The sequence below is a fragment of the Drosophila miranda genome (genome assembly GCF_003369915.1).
Source record: "Drosophila miranda strain MSH22 chromosome Y unlocalized genomic scaffold, D.miranda_PacBio2.1 Contig_Y1_pilon, whole genome shotgun sequence".
Taxonomy (NCBI): domain Eukaryota; kingdom Metazoa; phylum Arthropoda; class Insecta; order Diptera; family Drosophilidae; genus Drosophila; species Drosophila miranda.
Window position 1 is genome coordinate 6711023 of NW_022881603.1, and position 24387 is coordinate 6735409.

The 24387-nt window shown below is 50.2% G+C and overlaps 1 protein-coding gene across 1 annotated transcript in view; it reads left to right on the forward strand.

The window, feature by feature from the left end:
* The window catches only part of LOC117191031, a 63556-nt gene that overhangs the window by 30740 nt on the left and 8429 nt on the right, over positions 1–24387 (forward strand). The window contains exon 2 of the mRNA XM_033396001.1: positions 22978–23755. Coding sequence (XP_033251892.1) covers positions 23718–23755 — 38 coding nt within the window. The 5' untranslated portion in view covers positions 22978–23717. The remainder of the gene's footprint in view (positions 1–22977; positions 23756–24387) is intronic.

The following is a 24387-nucleotide window of genomic DNA, read 5'->3' on the forward strand; positions in this document are numbered from 1 at the left end:
AGGCAATCGCCGGATAGCACTTACGGGACACCGCCGAACTAAGAATAACTACGAGTACGAGAATACCGACGTGTATCGCCGAGAGTGCTTAGGCAATCGCCGGATAGCACTCACGGGACACTATCGGGCTAAACATTACTGCGAAAGTCTTTATCATACAGGGCAGGTATCGCCGAGAGGGCCTAGGCAGGTGTCACCGAGAACGCCTAGGCAATCGCCGGACAGCGGCCTCAGGATCCTATCGGGCTACGAACTACTGGATGGAAGCACGCAGGCTCGGGCAAGAGGCGGGAGGAAGGGCAGAGAAGATGAAGCCCCGGGCCTCCAGGTTCCCTAGTGTATAGATAGTTGGTGGTCGGGCTATGTTTCTGTTATATTCGTTACATTTCACTTTATTCTCTCTTGGTTCCCTACCTATCGCACCGCTCAGCAGCCCGTATACACGTCTAGAGACTAGCTTACCCCTGAACTCCCACGCTTGTACTCGTCGAAAGCCTCCTCTTCCCCGTGGGTGCAGCGTAGATGCAGGATATCCTCTCCGTAAGTGTAGTATCGATGCAGAGTCTTCTCCCCGTAAGCGCAGCGTCGATGCCGGATCTTCCCCGTGTCACTGATAGCGTTGGCGTGGATCCGGCCCGCCACGTGTTTTTACTTTTTCCAAGCCACTCGAATTTTTCCGCGAACACGTCCGACTCCTATGACTGCTCCCAATCGAATTTTTCTCATCCACGTTTTTCTTCTCCCGCCTCAGAACTTTCCCGATCCAGCGCCAGCGTCGTCATTCTCGCGACAGCAGAGGGCTGGCGCCGTCGTTCGGCGTCTACGCTGCGCCGGTGACTTTTGCCTCTCCTTTTCGCTGCTGGCGCGTCGTTACTTCGCTTTAGTTTTCCGCGTTTCTCTTCTGCCGTTGCTGCTGTGGGCTTACCGTTTCGGCGCTTCGTTGCTGCGTCGACGCTGGTGGCTTATCTTTTCGGCGCTTCTCGTCTTCTGCCGTCGCTGAATTGATGCTGTTGGCTACCGTTTCGGCTCTTGGTGTATTCCTCTCTCTCTCTTTGGCTTCCGCTGCGTTGTTTTTGTTGGGTTTTGTTTCTTGGTGTATTCCTCCCCGTTTCTGTGTAGGTGCCGTTGGACTTCGATTCTAGGTGTATTCCTCTCCGTTGCTTTGTCGGTGCCGTTGGATTTCGATACTTGGTGTATTCCTCTCCCTCTTTGGCTGCTGCTGCGTCGTTGTCGTTGGGTTTCTGCTTTCTCGGTGTATTCCTCGCCGTTGCTGCGTCGATGCCGTTGGTTTTCGGTCCTTGGTGTATTCCCCTCTCTCTTTGGCTGCTGCTGCGTCGTTGTTGTTGGGTTTGGTTCTGAAAAGTGTAGTGGTCGCTTGTCGGGCGGATAGGAAAGCATATTTGTGTTCTTCGCCTGAAAGTATGCCCTATGGTATTTGTACAATTTATATATTTATGCATATTATATATATAAATATGTTTATATACATTATATTATTTATACAAGTATATATCACACCTCACCGAGATACTTATTAATTATTAAGTTTAGTCCCCATAGTTAGTGTATAGTTAGGTTGGCTTAATTTCTTGTTGTGGTGTTACATGTTAAATGTTCCTGGTCGTGTGGGGGCTAGTGCCATCTAGGGTTGACATTAAGAATATGCTTAAAAACGAACAAAAATTTCCCCACCATGTCCATAACCATTCAAGGTGAATGGCGAAGGATCGTGCAAAGGCAGATCCGGAGAACAACATTTTTGTTGGTCAGTAGATCCGCCCAAATCTTTCTTTCTCCTCGTGGCCGTACAAGCATTCAGTTGCGCGGTGAGAAAAAAAATAATAAAAATAAAATTAAACCGCCGTAAATAACCGTGGTGTGAAACCAAAGTGCACTCGATCGGGAAAAAAGAACCCAAGAAAGCAGATTGAGCTCTAATCGAAAACGTGAGTACCGGCCTTCGACAGTGCTAGGAGCCTCGAAGTTAGATTTTCTGACTTTTTCTGTAGTTGGAGGTTCTGGAGTTCTGGAGGTGAGCAGCCCCAACAAAAAAAAAAAAAAACACCTGGAGAAAGAAGGAATTAGCACCTCAACCCCATCACCCTATTTTCGCAGTGCCAGTTCCAACCGGGTTAATATGTGCATGGAGTAACTGTTAGAAAAAGTAGCCTGATCAGTATTTTCAAATTCCACATTAGAATCGGCACTTAGTTTGGGAATTATCCAAAAGCTGCAGCCCGAGCTTTAAGCCCCCGCACTACGAACCAGCTGATCCACCAAGTCGCGGTCAGTGAACTTTGGCTGCGCGAGACGCAGACAGCCGTCTGAACGGGCTTAGTGCGGCGAAGTGGCGTAACCGTTTCGCATTCAAAACCGGGCCAAGAAACGGAAACCGGTGCTTGCAGTCAGCGTAGGACCGAAGCCGCTTAAATGTTCCTACCGGGCGGGAAAAAATAGTGCACCACGTGTGTACATAACCTCCCGGCGACCCCTAGTGGTATCGCCTCTCTTGTTCTTCTCGTGATTCGGCCTAGCTGTTCCAAACGTTTATTTAAAGTGCAGTGGAGGCCAGCGTTTGTCTTATGTGCACGTTAGTGTCATTATGTAGGCTGAATGAAAACTGTAAGAGATGTGCTCACATACCTATGTATACACCGCCCACTGAAAGCCACTGAGGCCAGTAAGATCCCACCGTGACTCGCATTCCCTTGAACCTCGCAGTCCGTTGATATGTCTGTTTTTGTGTAGTTAGATATACTTAGCGTTAATAGTAGACAGAAAAAAAAAACCAGAAAAAAAAAACCCACCAACACATGGAAAGTTTGAAAATGCATTTGATAAAAGCTTAAAAGTTTGAGCTTAAAAGCGTCCGCTCGGCCGGGTCCAATCCGCGAGCTTATGCCATGCTGCACGCGCTGTACGATTTTGTTTTTGGTTTGCAGGTACAAGTTTAATGCACCCACACACAGCCACACGCCCAGCTACGAAAGATCTTTCGCCGCGGGAACACAAACAAAAACTGAGTGAGCTTTATAATATACCAACAACATTACATTTTATTGCCTCCCAAAATTCCGCGAGCGTGGCAAAAGCTTCGTTCTTTTTTGCTAGAGCTGTTTGTCGGTCGTTGACCTCACACTTTTAAAGTAGTCACAGCTGATTGGCCTTCTGCCTTTACAATACGCTTGGTAGAACGAATAGTATGTCCAACTACTCCCTGAAGCCGATGTGCTGGGACATGTGTACCTATATTGCGCTATAGTATTATCTTTCTATCTAAGGAAAAATCATTAGTTTATATCGCGCTATAAAATATCGTATATGCACTTATAACTATTTACACTTATCGTATTTATTTATCTAAATATTCCCTAGTAATAATAGCTATATCTCTTGTGACGCTTTTCGTTCCTCCTTTTGTCCATTTAGTCTTGTCTTGGAGTTCTCGGTTAGTGTTTCTTTTTTCTTGTAACATGAATATAGTATCTGAATATAGTTTCTAATAAAATGATTGTTAAGATGAATATGTGCTAGACGTTACCGCATTTGGGGGAACCATGCCGCTCGTGAGCGAAATAGGATGACCAATACCGGACACTCCAGGGATCCTGATATTATTCTTGGCTCTTTCAGGATCATGGTAGGGTGGGCGTGGCACGACTACGTGCCAGCAAAACAGAGATGTCCGCCGCGGTGGTAGATCCCTACTCCTTCTCTGCACTATCTTTGCCCCATTATACTTTCCGTACCCCTAACGATCCTTTCCTTGTCTGTCCCCCTCCCATTCTCAAAAAGAGTACGCGAATTTTAATAAAATAATACCAGCAGGAGCGAAGCAACCTAACTGGAGGGTTACCCCAAAGAACCCATCCCCATTTCCGACCAGAGATCAGCCGTGGAAGCGAGCGCGTACTCCTTCTCAGTTAGCCGACCACCAGCTTCATCGTGCGAAGATTCTCTTCGTTACTCGTTACAAAAGCCAGTGGCGTCCGCCGTGATCGCGACTTGAAGATAATAAGCTACGTAGGGCTTAGAGACCCCTCGGTCCGTATAATATATAAAATTAATACCATGTAGCCTTCGTGGCCTTCCCCCTTCCCCCCTTAACCTAAAGCTGAAAAGTCAATGCTTAAACCTAGAAAACGAAGAAAAGTCAAAATCTTAATTCAAATAACGTAGGTCCGGGTCCCTCCAATGGGAAAATGCCGGCGAGTTGATGGGCGGAAAAATGTGGGTGGAGCGTACGCTCCCTCACACCCCCTCCATACTTCGGGGGTGCCAAAGAGTGACGGCGACGGCCCGGCTGCGGGTAATTTTGATGCGAAAGCAAGTGCCGTCGTGGACTTCCAGTCGCCGGACTCCCAGTCGGTAGGCGCGATCGCGTAAGAATACGGTGATGTTGGATGTGAGGTCCCGGGGCAACCGCCGACCTGGCGCGTTGGTCCGCCATTCGGGGGGAGCCTCTGCCCATTCCGGGTCGTCCTGCACCGCGGCTACCGTAGGGTGGAGTCGGAGGATCTGCAGAAGGTCGGCCATCTCGCCATACTCCAGCGGGAGGCTCTCTTCGGAGTCGAAGTCAACTACTCCCTCATCGAGACGTTGTGGGGGTAGTCCGGCGTGGGCGGCTACGAGGGGAGGCCGGACGTCATCTGACACCGATGGGCTGGCTGGTGCCCACTGCTGGTTCGCCTGGGGCGCGAAGCCCAGGCTCATGAGGGACCTGGAATCGGACCCTCCGTCGTCGCGTTGGGGTCCTACTCCTTCCTCTGCATCGCTTGCGTGGGACACGTCGGAGTAGTCTGGTCCAGCACCGTCCCCGGATTCGTCCTCGTCGTGTACTGCTAGAGGGGTGGCTGCCCGACCTTGACCGGCCAGGTTCCACTCGGCCCAAAGGGGCTAGTCCCATTCGTTCCCGCGAGCCAGTGGGTGTCGGTTCCCTTCGTCCTGCAGCGTGGACGCCAGGCTTTCAGCGTCGCGTATTATCGTCTCGTGCTCGTCGGTGTCCGTGGTCGCGTTGTCGTCGTCGATGGCATCCCCATAACTCCCGAACCAACGGCGATTCAGGGTGGCGACGTCGTGATTGGGCGCCGAGCGGACACCTGCGGTTGCGAAGCGGCAATCGGGCTCTACTTCCTCTTCGGCGTCGGTCCCCGGGCCCTGGGTTTGTTGGTCGATCCACCCTTGGATGGTTGCCGCGCGCCGGCACCATGGCATCCTGTCCTGTTGTCGAAGTGTCGCCTCTCCGACCCGCCTCAGCTGGGCTTGACGGGAGGCGGATGGCCCATTGGGGTCGACGATCCAGCCGCGAGTCCGGTGTGTCGTTGGTTCGTCGGCAGGTGCCGGGACTTCGGGCTGCTGGTCTCCGCTAGGGTGTCCCGTCGTATCACCATTTGCCCCTAGGGGCCGAGCTTGCCTTCCGTCTCTTAGACGCTTCATGTCTTCAGTCGATTCTAGGGAGAAAATGCCTGTCGGTTAGAACCTGCCTGTCTTAACTAGAAGTACTAATACCCTCCCCCTATCCTGCTTGAGCGGTGCGAGTAAGAAGATGTTTACATTGGTTGTAGTACTTATCTAATCCCATAAGGGGATGTATACGTAGCTTACGGTTTCGTGGGTCGCGCCCCTTACGGGGCGAGGACATGACGGTAGCGCGCTACCGCAAGTGGCCCTTGCGAAGTCGGCAGGTCATTCAGGTCTCTCCAACGTCGTTGGGTTCTCCTCGGGGTGGTCCACTCCGTGGAACGCCTTTAAGTCGGCTAAACTCGCAGTTTTCCTTCGTTTGCCTTGATGAACCTGTAGTCGAGGTTCACGGTAAATGGGTTAGTCGAGTCTGATCTTCGAAAAGGGTTGCGTTGTCGACCGGCCGCGGCATCGGCTAACGGGGCGAGTTGATAATTCGTTGGGGGGTAAGGTGCGAGTTGGTCTACCTTGACCCGCCCATGTCCTTCGGGCCGTGGTCTTCCAGGCGTAGCGGGTCGTGGTGTAGAGCGATGCTGGTTTCCCGTGGGGTCGTTCGCTCTGATTGAGCCGCACTGCTGTGCATTTCTGATTTGGCTCGCGTCGATCGTGTTATAATTTTAGCGCCGCCGGGTCCGTCTCGGTCGGGGCTTAGATGCGTTGTCCTTGTATTGCTGCTGGGTCTGGCGTGGTCGAGGCTTCGATGCGTTGTCCTTGTATTGCTGCTGAGTCTGGCGTGGTCGAAACTTAGAAACGTTGTCCTGAGGTTACTGCTGGTTCTGGCGTGGTCGTGGCTTAGCTCCGTTGTCTTGGTAGGGGTACTCTGGGTGGTTTTCGAGGCAGGCGGACTGGCCCTGGGTGTGTCCAGCGGTGTCGCAGTCGTCTCCGTCGAATCCTCGTTGCTCTGGGTGTTCTTCGAGGCGGACGGACTGGCCCTGGGTGTGTTCAGCGGTGTCGCAGTCGTCTCCGTCGAATCTTCGTTGCTTTGGGTGTTCTTCGAGGCGGACGGACTGGCCCTGGGTGTGTCCAGCGGTGTCGCAGTCGTCTCCGTCGAATCTTCGTTGCTTTGGGTGTTCTTCGAGGCGGACGGACTGGCCCTGGGTGTGTCCAGCGGTGTCGCGGTCGTATAGAATCGTGGGTTGGGTTCGGGTGGCGTTGCTGGGTCTGGCGTGTTCGAGATCCTGATGCGTTGTCGTGGGTCCATTGCTGGGTCTGGCGTGGTTGGGATTCGGGTGCGTTGTCACTGGTACATTGCTGGGTCTGGCGTGGTTGGGATTCTGGTGCGTTGTCACTGGTACGTTGCTGGGTCTGCCGTGGTTGGGATTCTGGTGCGTTGTCTTCGTCCGGTGGGTCGCCGTTGGATTGGTCGAGTGGGAAGGAGCAGCGGATGCAGTCGCGGGACTTTCGTCACTAAAAGTAACCATGTGGGGCCGAGTCGAGGATGATGTGGGGATCGGGTTGGTTTCCCGGATCGCCCGCTGGGTCAACTGCAAGTACGCTCGTCCGCATTGTATTATGGCCTGGACGCCGCAAAGGAAATCGAGCCCCAGTATGATGTCGTCCACTACCATGGGTAGGACTAATAGAATCACCAGCGTTTCCTGTTGATCCAGACGTACCTTGACCGAAACTGCCTGCGTCACCTCCTTTGCTGTACCGTCCGCCAGGCGGACGGTAGTCCTTATATTCCGTGCGTTCCCTCCGGTACTTACTTCATGAGCGATGCGATGACTGACGAACGACCGCGTTGCTCCCGTGTCGAGGGTAGCTGTGAGCGGTACTCCTTCGATGGTTACTAGCGCGGCGATCCTGCCTCCTTCCAAACTTAAGGGATGAGTTACTCCTGAGGGCCCTGGAGGTATGTCTCCGATCGGTTCCCTGACGAGCGGAGACTCGGCCCGTTTCCCGACTCGGATAGCCTACAGCAGTCGATCGTCCGGATGCCGCGGCGGCCACACTCCCAACAGAATAGCACTCGCCGATTCCTGCATGAACTGCTGAAATGACCTTCTTCCCCGCAATTACGGCAGGCCCGGCGTGTGTTCACCGGCCGGTCTCCATCCTGGGTCACTACGCGGCTTGCCCGGTGTCGTCTGGAGGATCATGCTGTGGGGTGGATAATCCGGGTCCTTGGTATGATGGCGTTCTGGCTTTCGTATTTGGGCGGTCGTTAGCTGGGTGGGTTTGTTCGCGGTCCCTCGTTGTCTCGTACGCTACTATCAATTGGGTCAGCTCTCGCAACGTCTCAAACTCATGTCTACGGGTGAACAGTTGGTATTCCGGCCGAAGGTTCTCGTAGATCCTGTCCAGCTCCCTGTCTGGAGTATACTGAGCTCGTTGCATCATGAGTCGGAGGTCGATCAAGTGGTCCTGAAAGGCTTCTCGGGGTCGTTGGCGACGGGAGCGGATCGTATCTTCCAAGCGCTGAAAGTATCGCGGGGGTAGGAAGAACTCCAAGAACTCCTTCCGGAACTCGGTCCATGGCTTGCCTTGCATCTGCAACGTCCTAAACCATCCTTCTGCCTTGCCAGTTAGTAGCCCGGAGATGGCTCGCGGCAGTTGTGCTGGGCTTCCGCCATATGAGTCGACCCTTTCTTCCAACCGTTCGATGAAAGCCAGCGCATCCGAGTGTCCGTCGAACTTCAGACCCCAATTGCGCAGCTTATCGGCCAGGGCGGCGAAGGAAATTTCTTCCCTTCCGGGTCGCAAAGTTCCGGCTTCCTCGGGGAAGCGGTGCTGGTGGTGATTGTCACCATGTCGCCGGTCAGTCGTGGTTTCAAGCCGGCCAGAGTCGCCGTGAGCTGCGCGCGGGAACTCGGGAATTATGATAGATAGAGGCTGCTCCGCACAGATCCCTTCCTTCCGCTCTCGCTGACTCGGTCCCGGCGACGGGGACGTGTTCCTCGGGCTTCTTGGGCTGGGCGCGCTGTCGAAGACCATTCCGAGCTCTTTGATCCGTTTTTCGATCCCAGTCGGATGCTCACCGCGCGAGATAAAGGCCGAGATCTGGCTGCGCAGTTCGTCCACTGTCCCGGTTTCACCGAGGCCGAATTCGGTGGCGATGGCCTGCAATTCGTCCTTGCGCCGATACGAAATCCACTGTACCCCCATGTCGAAGCACGGTGGTCGAACTGGCACTTCGAGGTCTTTCGCGTTTCCGACGGTAGTATCACGCATTGAGCCTCCGGTAGAATCTTTTCTTAGGTCACGCACTGAATACCGGAGTCCATGGGGCTAGTCACGGAAGCACGGCGTATGTACGGTTAACACGGTTGTCCAGTGGAGGCGTCCTTGGCGTCCTTGCTGCTTGGGGTCCTGGTCGATAGTCCTTGCTATCGTTGTCCTTGGAATTGTCCTTGTGGTCCTGGTCGTGCTGGGTTCGTTGACTTAAGCGTTGGATCTCGTCCCGTGTTGATGGCTGAACGCTGACTGATCACTTTTAAGGTCGGGCGTTTACTCTCCGCTATCGTTGTGTAGGCCGGGCCTTGAATGATCGCGCTGAAGACCGGGCGTTGACTGCTCGCGCTGAGGGCCGGGCATTGACTCTTCTCGCTGAGGGCCGGGCGTTGACTACCGGCTATTGTTTTGTAGGCCGGGCATTGAATGATCGCGCTGAAGACCGGGCATCGAATGACTGCTCTGAAGACCGGGCGTTTACTGCTCGCGCTGAGGGCCGGGCATTGACTATCGGCTATTGTTTTGTAGGCCGGGCATTGAATGACTGCTCGCGCTGAGGGCCGGGCATTGACTCTTCTCGCAGAGGGCCGGGCGTTGAATATCCTCTTCTGGGTCTGAGTACGAAATATATAGCCGGGCTGGTTGGTCTTCGGGAGGATTCCGACGCTCGCTCGGTCTCTACCGCCCACGACGCGCTGCTCGCCGCGTACATGTCGCTCTCTCTCTAGCGATTTCTGCCCAGCTTCAGCTCGGTTCTCTTTCTCTGCCGCCTCGCCGCGGCGCTCTCCTCCTCATGTGGGCGCAGCGGCCACGTGCTGACGCTATTGCTAGGGAGGTTAGGGAAGCCAGCCTCTGCTGTACGTGAATAATGGGCGACCTCACGTGCGGTTTTTTTACAGAGATATACAGCTATTCTTGTCCTAATGATCCCGACTGGCCGTGCTTGCGCATGGTACAGTCCCGATTCCCCTGCTACTCTTTCTTCTGATCGACTGTTCCACTTAGCGCCCCAAAACATAACGGAATCCCGGAGTCCCTGCTCGGGCGCCATCTGTAAGGAAGCGATCCTGGGCTGGGGTACATATCTCAGTCTACTCCAGGGTCGAAATTACAGTAATATTTATAATTTGCCGGGACTCCGTATTTCGGACCGACGATGGGGGACGGGGCAGCAGTCCCGCGGACGGGAGCGATCGTAGCGTGGGACGTGGCAGTTGGTTTCACCGAGAGCACTCCGGTTATCGCCGAATAGCGCCTTCAGGACCCCACCGAACTCAGAATCAATACGGAGGTCTTTACTATGCGATAATACCGACAGGTGTCGCCGAGAGTACCTAGGCTACCGCCGGGACCCGGTCGGCCTAAGTATTACTACGACGCAGAAGGGGGACTTTGCTATGCGGAAATACCGGCAAGTATCGCCGAGAGTGCCTAGGCTATCGCCGGACGGTACTTACGGGACCCTGTCGGCCTAAGAATTACTACGACGCGGAAAGGGGAACTTTGCTATGCGGAAATACCGACAAGCATCGCCGAGAGTACCTAGGCTATCGCCGGACGGTACTTACGGGACCCTGTCGGCCTAAGAATTACTACGACGCGGAAGGGGGACTTTGCTATGCGGAAATACCAACAAGTGTCGCCGAGGGTACCTAGGCTATCGCCGGACGGTACTTACGGGACCCTGTCGGCCTAAGAATTACTACGAGGGTCAGGGATATCGACGAGCATCACCGAGAGTGCCTAGGCAATCGCCGGATAGCACTTACGGGACACCGCCGAACTAAGAATAACTACGAGTACGAGAATACCGACGTGTATCGCCGAGAGTGCTTAGGCAATCGCCGGATAGCACTCACGGGACACTATCGGGCTAAACATTACTGCGAAAGTCTTTATCATACAGGGCAGGTATCGCCGAAAAGGCCTAGGCAGGTGTCACCGAGAACGCCTAGGCAATCGCCGGACAGCGGCCTCAGGATCCTGTCGGGCTACGAACTACTGAATGGAAGCACGCAGGCTCGGCAAGAGGCGGGAGGAAGGGCAGAGAAGATGAAGCCCCGGGCCTCCAGGTTCCCTAGTGTATAGATAGTTGGTGGTCGGGCTATGTTTCTGTTATATTCGTTACATTTCACTTTATTCTCTCTTGGTTCCCTACCTATCGCACCGCTCAGCAGCCCGTATACACGTCTAGAGACTAGCTTACCCCTGAACTCCCACGCTTGTACTCGTCGAAAGCCTCCTCTTCCCCGTGGGTGCAGCGTAGATGCAGGATCTCCTCTCCGTAAGTGTAGTATCGATGCAGAGTCTTCTCCCCGTAAGCGCAGCGTCGATGCCGGATATTCCCCGTGTCACTGATAGCGTTGGCGTGGATCCGGGCCGCCACGTGTTTTTACTTTTTCCAAGCCACTCGAATTTTTCCGCGAACACGTCCGACTCCTACGACTGCTCCCAATCGAATTTTTCTCATCCACGTTTTTCTTCTCCAGCCTCAGAGCTCTCCCGATCCAGCGCCAGCGTGGGCGGCCAGCGTCGTCATTCTCGCGGCGGCAGAGGGCTGGCCCCGTCGTTCGGCGTCTACGCTGCGCCGGTGACTTTTGCCTCTCCTTTTCGCTGCTGGCGCGTCGTTACTTCGCTTTAGTTTTCCGCGTTTCTCTTCTGCCGTTGCTGCTGTGGGCATACCGTTTCGGCGCTTCGTTGCTGCGTCGACGCTGGCGGCTTATATTTTCGGCGCTTCTCGCCTTCGGCCGTCGCTGAATTGATGCTGTTGGCTACCGTTTCGGCTCTTGGTGTATTCCTCTCTCTCTCTTTGGCTTCCGCTGCGTTGTTGTTGTTGGGTTTTGTTTCTTGGTGTATTCCTCCCCGTTTCTGTGTCGGTGCCGTTCAATTTCGATTCTTGGTGTATTCCTCCCAGTTGCTGTGTCGGTGCCGTTGGATTTCGATACTTGGTGTATTCCTCTCCCTCTTTGGCTGCTGCTGCGTCGTTGTCGTTGGGTTTCTGCTTTCTCGGTGTATTCCTCGCCATTGCTGTGTCGATGCCGTTGGTTTTCGGTCCTTGGTGTATTCCCCTCTCTCTTTGGCTGCTGGTGCGTCGTTGTTGTTGGGTTTGGTTCTGAAAAGCCAGTGGCGTCCGCCGTGATCGCGACTTGCCCCCCTTTAAAGGAGATAATAAGCTACGTAGGGCTTAGAAACCCCTCGGTCCGTATAATATATAAAATTAATACCATGTAGCCTTAAGCTGAAAAGTCAATGCTTAAACCTAGAAAACGAAGAAAAGTCAAAATCTTAATTCAAATAACGTAGGTCCGGGTCCCTCCAATGGGAAAATGCCGGCGAGTTGATGGGCGGAAAAATGTGGGTGGAGCGTACGCTCCCTCACAGGTCGGAAGTGGGCGGGGCAAAGTTTTGAAATATACTTGTAGCAGTGACATATCGCAGAAGTCCGGATATGAAATGTCTGTTTGAGATGCCAAGCTTTGTTGGCACCTATGTGTTTCAAAATGAAGAGATTTTGGGTTAAACCTTATAATTCGTATTTAATCTTGGTGGCTTAGCGGAAGCCGATTGCTTGCTATTGCCAGATAAACTTTATGCGAGATCGATATGCAACCAATGCGCAGAGGGGTTAGCATAGAACTAAACTATAGACGACGGCGTTAGATCAAAGTGATTGCCGAAGTGGCGGCAGCAGATCAAAGTAGTTGCCGAAGTGGCGGCGGCAGAGAGCCCCTTTAGCGGGAGAGCGCAGCAGCTCTGCAGAACGTCAACGTTTTACAACATAGGCGGCTCTCTTTGCTCATACAATAATAATGTTAAAGTTACGGTTATTCTTCAGCGGCTGGCCCGAACATACTCCCCCGTTGGGAGCTAGTCTCTCAACAGATTCCTTAAGGGGCAGCAAACATAGCCGAGTGACGGCCCTCCTGATGTTTCCTGAGGATGTCTTCAGGTCAGCGACGCGACACACTCCGTCCTTGCCCAAAACGACATCGACCACTCTAGCCAGTGGCCAACGCATTGGAGGAAGATTTTCGTCCTTCACCAGAACGAGGTCGTTCTTGCAGATGTTTTGCGCGGGGGTACGCCACTTCGCGCGCTCTTGCAAAAGAGTGAGATACTCTTCGCGCCAACGGCTGCAAAATATTTGCTGTAGTTGGGTGACCCGCTGCCAGCCATCCAGACGATTGTAGTTCAGCTTCGTTAGGTCAGGCTCGAGGATTTGCTCATGGGGGCCGCCTAAAAGCAGTTGAGCAGGAGTCAAAACGTCTAAATCATCAGGATTTTCTGAAAGCGAGAGCAAAGGGCGAGAGTTAACAATTGCAGTGATCTGACAGATCAGAGTGCGCAGCTCGTCGAAGCTAAGCACAGATGGTCCAACTGAGCGGTACAGGTGATATTTTGCGGTCTTCACGGCCGCTTCCCACAACCCGCCAAAATGCGGAGAGCGAGGTGGGATGAAACGCCAGTCGATCGAGTCAGCCAAGCAGGATTCGTGGACCTCCTTCATATGCGGTTCGCTCAGACAAAGCTTCTTTAGCTCCAGAAGCTCGTTCTTGGCCCCAACGAAGTTTGTCGCATTGTCCGACCAAATTTGACTTGGCCTTCCTCGAGTGGAAGTAAAACGCTTTAGTGCGCCTAGAAACGATGCGGTGGTCAAATCCTTTACGAGCTCCATGTGTATAGCCTTAGAAGTGAAACAGATGAATACGCTAATGTAGCACTTGATCGGAGGCCTCGTGCGGATTTCTGATCGGTAGAAAAAAGGTCCACAGTAATCTACTCCAGTGACTTCAAAAGCTCGAGATCCTTTCAAACGTTCCTTAGGTAGGTCTCCCATGATGTGTTCGACCATGCGCGGCCTAGTCCTGAAGCATCTCACACATCTGCTGACGACCCTTGACACTGCCTTAACACCTCCAATGGGCCAATATTCCGGCCGAATTTTGGATAGCAAGTCGCGAGGTCCGGCATGGAGGTTTCTTTCATGATAATATCTTATCAGCGCAAAGGTAATGGAATGTCCCTTTGGCAGAATGAGCGGGTGCTGAGCGTCAAATCCTAGCGATGAGTTGCCAAGACGACCTCCAACTCTAAGTAGTCCAGAATGATCGATGAACGGGTTGAGCGAACTAATAGAACTGGATTTCATGACTTGACCATTGCGCCGAATCTCCTTTATGTCCATCCACAAATTTGCCAGCTGAATGTGTCGAATTAGAAGATGCGTTCCTTGCCGAATATCAGAGTCCTGGATGCCTAAGACGATGTATAAATTTATGCATGTAGGCGAATGTGCGCTGCATGCGAAAGAATGAATTCGCAAATTTTCATCCGGACGTGAGATCGGCATGTGGAGACGTGATTAGCAATCCTCTCTTGCGAAGCTCCAAAGTTGCTATGTTGTTAGATGGAGATACAGGCCATTTATCCTTGGAGCCTAGCAAAAAGGATGGGCCGTGAAACCATAGCTCTGACTGGATAAGATGGTTGGGAAGCGAGCCTCTCGAGAGAATATCAGCAGGATTTAACGATGTGGGAACATAGCGCCATTCCATGGCTGCCGTCAACTCCTGAATTGATGCCACTCGATTTGCCACGAAAACTTGAAATTTAGCTGGCTCGTCCCTAATCCAAGATAATGCTGTTGACGGATCCGACCAGCAATAGAACCGACCTGTAAAGATTCCCATGTCCTTTACATTCTGCATGATTTTCGCAAGCAAATGGGCTCCACTTAATTCCAGCTTAGGAATCGATATAGTCTTTAGCGGCGCCACTCGCGACTTTGAGCACAAAACGTGGCTCAAAGACTGGGCTTCCCTGGACACGACATACACGCAAGCGCCATATGCTTCTAAGCTGGCATCACAGAATCCGTGAACTTCTGTAGCCACACTAGAACGAAGAACCAAGCGAGGAAATGAGATCCGAGAAATGCTTGCCAAACTATTTCTCAAGTCCATCCAAGTTGAATGCAACGCTGAGGGTAGGCTTTCATCCCAATCCAAATTTTCTCTCCAAAGCTGCTGAAGAAAGATTTTGCACCTGACAATGACTGGATTTATCAATCCAAGAGGGTCGTAGAACCGCGCAATCGTAGATAAAACCGACCGCTTTGATGGCTTTGAGTTTGTGTCCAGTGCGGACAAGGCAAAAAGCAGCTGATCCGAAGCAGGGTCCCACGCTAAGCCGAGAGTTTTGGCAATGTCGCTTCCATCATTAAACTTTAGAAACTTCGCTATGTCATCTTCAGGGGTTCCCTCAAGTACTTCCTGGGGACTGTAGCACCATTTCCTAAGTCTAAAATTACCACGGGACAGTAAAGCTGATGTTTGGTGCATCTTGTCCATGACCTGTGCGACCGAATTACCGCCCGAAATAAGGTCATCCACGTAAAACTCCTGCCGCAGAGCAGCTGAGCCAAGAGGGTAGGACTCACCCTCGTCGATGGCCAGCTGGTGCATTGCGCGGACCGCTAAAAATGATGCAGGCCTCGTCCCGTATGTGACGGTGTCTTATGTGTAGACTTGAACCTCGGACTCGATGGAATCTCGCCATAGGATGCACTGATACAAATTGTCGGGTGGAGAGACTCGTACGCAGCGGTACATTTTACAAATGTCCCCAGTGAGAGCGACTGGATATGTTCGAAAGCGAATCAATATGTTAAACAATGCAGGCTGAATTACAGGGCCTGTCATCATCACATCATTTAGAGAATATCCAGTTGATGTAGCTGCGGATCCGTCGAAAACGACACAGAGTTTTGTCGTCGTACTGTCCTCCTTTAGGACACAGTGATGAGGCAAGAAATATTTGCAGAGACTACGGGAATCAGGGTTGACTTGGTGCATATGATGCAGATCAATGTACTCCCTCATAAAGGCGGAATACCGCTCCTTGAGTGTAGGATTACGCTCCAGCTTTCGCTCCAGACTGATGAACCGTCGATAAGCCTGAGCATAAGATCCTCCTAAACGATCAGTATTGTTATTTAGCGGCAGACGAACTGCATACTCCCCGGATGGCAACCGTGAAAGGTGGCTTACGAAATGTGCTTCACAATCGTCTTCTTCTTTGGTATTCAACCCAGCCTCCACACAATTCTCGACTTCCCAAAACATACGAAGAGTTTTATCCAACCTTGCTTCCATCACAGCTATCGAATCTGGACAATTGTGCGTAGCCAAAAGCGCCGAGCTTGATACCTTCTGTCCACCGCCAGATACGATCCACCCAAGCCGGGTCTTCTGCAGAAGAGGCAGTCCATCGGTGAGTTTGATTTGCCCTACGCAGAGGAGATCATAAAAAACGCTCGCACCAATGAGAAGATTAACCCGTTGAGGATTGAAAAATGCAGGATCAGCGAGCTGAATGTTAGATGGAATACGCCAATCGGATACATTTACTGTCATACTTGGTTGAGAATCGGTAATCGTGGGGGCGATGAGAGCAGTAAGTGTGGTTGTGTAAGCAGAGGTGCGAGAATGCATACAAATGCTTATGGTGGATCCCTCAGTAGAAACGCTGGTATCGCCCAGGCCAGACACAAGTGCAGACGATTGAGTTCTCCTAAGCTGAAGCTGCTGGGCGAACCTGGATGTGACGAGTTGCAGCTGCGATCCTGAATCTAAGATGGCACGACAAGGAACTAAAACGCCAGACCGATTCTTTACGAGAACCACGGCTGTAGCCAGAAGCACGACATCAGAGTGAAGACCTTGGGCAGCAAGAGAGGTAGACGAAGGTAGAGACGAGCTGCTAGCAGAATTTTGAGCAACGGAAAGAGTGTCCGGTTGAACGGCCAGATCGGGAGGAGTAATACCTGGGCAGCCTTGTGTTGTGGGCTGTATACTATCGAAGTGCAACAAACTATGATGCCTACCGCCGCATACTCGACATTTTCCACTATTGCATGCGCGGGTCCGGTGCCCGGCTTTAGGCAATTGAAGCATAGGGAAAGCTTCTTCACTTCTTTGTGGCGCAGCAACGGTGAGAGATTTCCGAATATCTTGCACGAGTATATTCCATGGCCCGCTGAGTGGCAAAAGACGCATACAGACGGGTCGGCGGAAGAGTTGGAAGCTACAAACGTTTTCTTAACCTGCGTATAGGAATGGTTTTTTCCCACCTGATCGCTACTAGCGTGTGTCGCTGTAGCATATTCCAACCGCTCTATTTTCTGGCAGCGTTGCTGCAAGAATTCGAAGAATTACTCTGCGGTAGGTATAGCATCCGACGATGTGTGCTCCTCCCATTTGGTTTGCGTCTTCGAATCCAACTTCTGCAGCAGCATGTTGATGACCATGAATCCTGAAATCTCCTTAGCAGTTCCCAATGTCTGCAAAGCTCGCATGTGTAAATTGACTGCATCCGAAAACTCCCGAAGCCTTTTAGCAGAAGGCGAGTCTACCCTCTTTAGCCCAAGAATCTTCTTGATGTGTGCCTGGAAAACAAGTCTTTTGTTATTAAAGCGTTTATTAAGTATATCCAGAGCCGCACGATAATTGGCACTGGAGAGCTCTAACGATCGAACCGAATCCAAAGCCGCATCAGCGAGGCAAGAGCGAAGGTGCTGGAATTTCTCGATGTCACTGAGATCCGCATCCGCTTCAATCACCGATTTGAACATTGCCATAAAATCCGAGAACTCGACGTATCCACCAGAAAATTTAGGCACCTTCAGCTCAGGAAGTCGCTGCTTGTGAGCCATGATGATGGTACTATGTCCGGAATGGCTTGGCAGAGTCGTAGAATGGGCAGCGGCGTGTGACTGGCTTACTTCAACAGCAGCCAGCAACTCAGCTTTCAACGATATGAAAAGAGTATCGAAGATTTCGCGCAGCTCACTCCCAATCTCGTTTTGATCGAGAGCCTCCAACTCATTATGGGCCTTATTAAATTCCTCTCGAATTTCTGCCAACATATCAAGGCGCACCTCGACTTCCGCGGCGGTCAGCTTATCGATTTTATTCCCCGCGAAGGATTCGCCAAGCCTGTGCAATCGATCATATAATGACTGACTTTTACGCTTATAGAGACTCAGTCTGGAATCAGCCACCACAATATTTCGGATCGTTGTCCATGTTAACCGTTGTGCAATTCGACACAACAACAGAAAATGAAATACCGCTTAAGCGACGATGTATAGACGCGAGAATGCAAGACACGAAAAGTCAAGAACCGCGGCTGCAGCTGCGCAGAGAATGAGAGATTCGACGCTTAAAGTACCGGAATTTGTCTATAAATATTCCAGCCGCACTCTCACTGAATTTGCACTTTAAACTGTTTTTCAACGTGCACCCAAATGTATTTGTTGGTAGTTAAACTACCCAACAACAAAATATTGTATAAATAATAAGTGTTTTAACGGAACGCGATTAAGCAATGGTTTTATATCACGTCGGGGGGTCACCAATGTTTGAGATGCCAAGCTTTTTTGGCACCTATGTGTTTCAAAATGAAAAGAGATTTTGGGTTAAACCTTATAATTCGTATTTAATCTTGGTGGCTTAGCGGAAGCCGATTTCTTGCTATTGCCAGATAAACTTTATGCGAGATCGATATGCAACCGATGCGCAGAGGGGTTAGAATAGAACTAAACTATAGACGACGGCGTTAGATCAAAGTGATTGCCGAAGTGGCGGCAGCAGATCAAAGTAGTTGCCGAAGTGGCGGCGGCAGAGAGCCCCTTTAGCGGGAGAGCGCAGCAGCTCTGCAGAACGTCAACGTTTTACAACATAGGCGGCTCTCTCTGCTCATACAATAATAATGTTAAAGTTACGGTTATTCTTCAGCGGCTGGCCCGAACAATGTCGTTGCTCTAGCTTTTATAGTCTTTGAGCACTAGGCGCTGATAGGGACGGACAGACGGACAGACGGACGGACGGAAAGACAGACAGGGCTCAATCGTCTCGGCTATTGATGCTGATCAAGAATATATATACTTTATGGGGTCGGAAACGATTCCTTCTGGACGTTACACACATCCAATTTTACCACAAATCTAAAATACCCCAATACTTATTTTGAGTATCGGGTATAAAAATGAAAAGCGATTTCTTGAGTTGGAGAGCAGCTACGTGTTTTTCTTTGAACAATTTCCTTTCATGGTAAGCGGATTCTCTATTTTATTGGAACAGCTGGAAAGCAGCTCCCTAATACCAGGAAACAATTATGACTTACGTTTCTTTGCGCTACTTTAGGGGTTTGCGTTTTTAGAGCATTTTAGTTGAATGTCAATTCAAAAGCATTTGACTGTAGGATAAATTAATTACAGAGATATGGGGCGGTGTAATTTGAGCACTTCAGAAATTAAGACCGTTCTTTATAGCCCCATTCGAAGTCAGAGAGATTGAGCACCCAGTAATATCAACTCCCCAACTCCTTCGATCCAGCTGTCGAGTCAACAACCCAATCATGGGGTCCCTGCACATTTCCCACCGACATTAGACAATTTCAAGCTTGATTAAACCCATAGCCAAGCGGCAAATATAGCCCGGAGCCAAAGACACTCTGAACAAACACAATGTGGAAATGTAACCAGAGTGTAGGGACAGGAACAGGGACAGAGATAGAGATAGAGACAGAGACGAGCCAAAGCCATTGCCATCCCCCCCAATGACAGCACAGACATTGACTTATTCATGTTCCTGTTGCACAGTAGCATTGTCCCGGCCAATGACTTCTGTACTTGGCCAGCCACAGCAATGCAATGCACTCCTGCGTCGCCTGCGTCTCCTGCGTCGCCTGCCTCGAGCAGCAGCCACAAACTGTATTCCGTTTGGCATGCAACAGCAGTAAAGCGCGAAACGGCGTCCTACCCCAGACATTGTTCTCCGCCCCGGGGGCGACAGACTGTACATAAATAAATACGTATACGCGGTCAATATTTTAAGGGGATTCTCATTAAGAGGGACACCAGACCATTTGGTATTTACCCACACAGAGAGATACAGATTGAATGGGTCTTTGAGGACTTCTGTAACCTGTTGTCCGGTTGAGCCCCAGCTGTCATCAAAGTTCAGTTTCAAGCTGAAAAGAGCCGCCACAAGCTCCACCCCTCGGCTTGAGGGTGGTCTCTTGGAATCCTTTTAGGGCCCCACATATATTTTTTATGAGCTTTTGCTTAATTTTATTATTCTTGCCAATTCGAGTGTACCCAGTACTTGCAGAGGAATTGTAGATGTTGTACTCGGATGAATATAAATTCACAACAGTTCGAAGAAATTGTTTCTCTCATTGTTAAAGTTTTTGTGGTGCTGTTGGTGGATAGCTCGCATCCTTTCCCATGGCACGCTTCCAATTTATTAGCGGAAAACCAATCGCGAACATGCCCTGATTTTAATTGCCTGATACGGCGAAATCAAAGCTACATTTTCATTCGAATCCATAGGAGGCAGGCTTCTATAATGTACAACATAAAAAACGGCATTCAACTGGATGGCTGCAGGCCACTCAATCGCATTTTCCATTAAATTATTCAGCCCTGAACACAAATAATGCTTCCGTTCCACCGGAACTCTTGAAAATGGCATCCCCATGAAAACTTCGATTTTGATTTATTAGCTGGCCAGGTACGGTGGCTTTGTTTTCGCCGCATTATAAATTAGTGGCTTCATCATAAACATAATCATTATCGGTCTGCGGAAGCAGACATCAATCAAAACCAATGGGAAATAATCGATGATCCACATGTGGGCGGAAGCTGGGGAGAATCCGTGGAGCTGTGGGGGGTAATTGCGAGGCTGCTCATCACGATGATGACCATTTTGATTGTGATTGTGATTATTTACCTGTCAGCGGTCGTGTTGAGGGTTTACAGGGCTGCCAGGGGCAACGCTGCGTATGAGTGATGGTGTGCGAATGGAGGGTAGAAATCAATTACAGGTGATTTAAGTGCTACATGTATTTCTGCACATAATCAGCTTACGACCGAGCAATGCTTAATATGAATGCAAATTCGAGCTGGAGGCGATACTACTGTCCAGGCCGGCAATGCTTTTCGGAACACTTGGCAGGACTCTAGGACTCTTGGACCCACTCTCATGATTGCCAAGCTGGCCCCAAGCTAAATGGGCGTACAGTTTTCTGGCTTTTAATGAGAATTTTGTTGCGTTTCTTGGGGCCACTATTGTCCCTCAAGAAAAAATTATGTAAATAAAGCTGGGCGCGCAATTTTCGATGGCTTCTGAAGCTGGTCTCTCGCTTCTGTTTGAGCTTTAATAAGAAACGGCAGCAGCGTAATGGAAAGCGGTTGTTTGACTTCTAATGACAGAATAAATCTGTTAGCAGCGCATTGGGCACGCGTTGCGTATACGTAATATGAGAAAATAATTGCTTCTATGGCTGGCTGGCAAATTGCTTTCGAAGCGGACCAAAGCACACCAGGCCACACGCCACACGACACGCTCCACACTCCACACACCACACACATATCCTCGTCCAACAATGATGAATCTGCAAAAAAGTTTTTTAAATAGCAAAGCCAGAAAATGATTTCGTTTACAATGGCTTCCCCACATTCATTCTTTCGTTCCTACATTTCCCTGATCTGATGAAAAGCCAAGGGTGCTGGAGTGGGTGTTTTTATGGCAGTGTTTATTGGCCTCTTTTCTGGTTTGACCAAAGCATTCGTTCCATGCCAACAGGACGTTCCTGCCTCGAGTCGACTGCTGTCATTGGCCTGCCACCTCGCTACTCATTTCCCATAAATCATGATTATCAGCTGTTTCAGCTTTTGTTTGCGGTCCTTAAAGTTTATTTTATTTCTTTGCTCTTTTATTGAGGAGCAGCGAGTGGATGGGCATTAAAATGAATGCTCGGTATATGGCCACCCCTGGACATTCGCAACCTTAGTGGTGGTAAAGTGTGTTGTGTGGAGGGTAAAGGGATAATTCTATCGAAATAAGTTGAGTTTCCTCTGAAAAGAGAGGGCAGTGGCCTGTGATATGATGAGCTGAATGTCCATAGTGACCTTGGTATCCGTTCTATCCTCCTCTCGACTGCTCTTTCTGCAACTCTTGGACGCAGATTGGAATCAGTAGAGGTCACGGGTGCGTTGTCAATTTCCCCATAAAGAGCCAGCAGTCAGTAAAGTTCAAAGGAAATGCAGTGTCTGAATGGAATTTCAGTGTATCAAATATGATAAGCCGTTGCTAGGCATTTAGCTGGCAGCCAGCAAACTGTTCTGGTATTCAAGCGTTTATCAAAGTTTCCACCTGTTGGGAGATAGATGTATCTCATGGCTCGGTCGTGTGCCCTCGCCACATTTGTCAGATGGCTGTCGGCAGCTGTTCCAGGAAAAAGCATTTATGTAGAGAATACCTGGCAGAATTTTGCTGCATTAAATAGTCCTTTCACTCAGGGCATGGCTACTCGGAAGCCATTTAAATTTCATTGTGTGTTTCCTCTTCTTTCTGCGGACGCACCCTCCCACCATCAGCCTTGGGGCGCACATGCACAGTTAAAATGGCAACAACATACGCCACAAGAGCAGCCACAGGAGCGGAGACAGGAGCTGCGACGGGGACAGAGTCAAGCAGCCTGTGGCTGGAATGTGAGGCATTGTCAGAGGGCCAAGGGGACACAGCCATTGGGACATGATTTTAATTGTGTGTCGGAAATTATGTTTCACTTTCAGCGTCCTCAACCTTTTTTTCCCCCCAGGAGGGCTCCTCAACTGAAGTACGCCCCCATTCTGGGCATCCATGCAGACCCAGCCGAAAGCCAAAACTTTACCCCCAACGTTTGGCCTTTGACTTGTTTTCGACTTTCCTGTGTACTTTCGGCTCCCTCCTTGGGGACAAATTTAATGGACATTTGCTGCCAAAAGTTGTCGTTTTACAATCACATGGATTCTCCCAGTAAGGCGTAGGGTAATTCCTGGTCCGGGAATGAAATCTGACCCAATGCTGTGAGAGCAATAAAGACAGCTAGAAAATCTCTGGAATTTCAGAAACAGAAAAGCGTTCTTTTCCACCTAAAAGTCTATAATATTGGAATACCATTTGGATGATATTTCAATTACCTTTTCCATCTAATCATCTTTCTAACCATCATTTACGTAGTTTTTATTCTTTTCCTCAACTATATTATTAATAAACATTAAATATGGTATATTAAATTTGTAGGAAATAAAAATTTAAGTAACTGTTAAATGTATTTAATTTATCTATGAAATTTATTTAATTAAAATATGAAATGCGCTTCTTTTATTTTATTTTGATTTCTCTGACATTTCTCTGGACGTTTATAAATAAAGCTTGAAGAAACCCACTGTTCCGATCAGCACAATTTAGAATTTGGCACAATCTTCGATTAATTTGCATTCTTTTCTTGCAGCCACTCTCCGACCTGCTTATTTTTCCGGAGAAAACTGTCGGGCTCTGTCTGCAGCTACTACCTTCCAGTACAGTCGCTTCTGGAACATTTTAATTCGCTTAAAAGTGCCATAAGGTCTAGGCGCACACTCACACACAGGCCTTACGTGCTGAGACGAGACACAACAGTTGGAATTAGTTTTCTGAATTGGCCCAGACCGCTGCACTTGTGGCTGGGGTTTCCTACATTTGCACGAACGAGTCGAGTTCCATCCAAGAGGCAAACACACCTGAGAGTCGAACGTGGCAGGGCAGCTGAAGTGAGGCCGAGGCGGAGGCTGGGAGAGTGCTGTGCGGATGCATTTCATTTGGAAGGGGCCCCGACAAAGACAATACGGAGGGTTTAAGGAGTGCCTTGGCCCGTTTACGCAACAGAACGGGCCCCTCAGTTCCACAACAACCCACACCGCCAACTTCTCCCCTGCCTACCTCCTAACTCCAGATACACCAATCCCTACCAGCATCCAGCCGCCAATTCATTGTCATCGCCCACATCTGCTGCTGTCTTGCCGCATTCTAACGCGGTCTTATCATTAAAGCCAACGGAAGCGGCATCGACATCGGCAGCGTCAGCGGCAACGGCCACTGGACGGGGAAGGGGACGAGAAAGGGCTGCTGCTGGTGCTGAAACTGAAACCGCTGGAAGCGCAGGAACTAGAACAGGGGCAGCTCGCATCACAGGAGCCAGGACAGGAGCTGCTGATGCAGATGGGAACCGCATCAATGGCCTCGTCCAGAACGTGAGTACCATAAAATCATCTTACAGCAGTACCACAAGAGCCCGCTTCCCCGCATACTATATGGCTATATGTATAGTGTATTCGTAGCATATATGTACCTGTATATTCTTGGACGTTGACATGCAATGACTGCATCTTTCAAGAGGCGATGCAGTTACTGCACAGTCAAGTGGCCCGTGTGAAACCAGCAGAAGGCTGTTACGCGCGGATCCCAAGCAAAACGCAGCCCTCCTCCCGCCCAACCGACCGAGGGGCGCTGCCGCATGACGAACGGTGCGTAGTCGAACCGAACGCGAACATGCAAGAAAGATAGCTATTAGACTAACATTCGAGGAAAATTAGCACTAAACTTACTAAGAAACTAAGCATGCAATCAAAATACAAATACCACTACAATTACTAATTACTAGAAAGGTGTGTAAGCATTAGTAATTTAATAAGAGGAAGATAATTAGTGGTGGATATAATATGGTAGAGGGAATTATAATCCGAGCATAAGACCCTAAACGGTTCATGCAAGGAATAATTCGATCTACAAAGTGGAAGGAACAACGGTATAAAATAGAGAGTCTTTGTTATATAGGGGTCGTCAAATTCCTTTGACCACCTCTTTATAAACCCAAGCTCGCCCA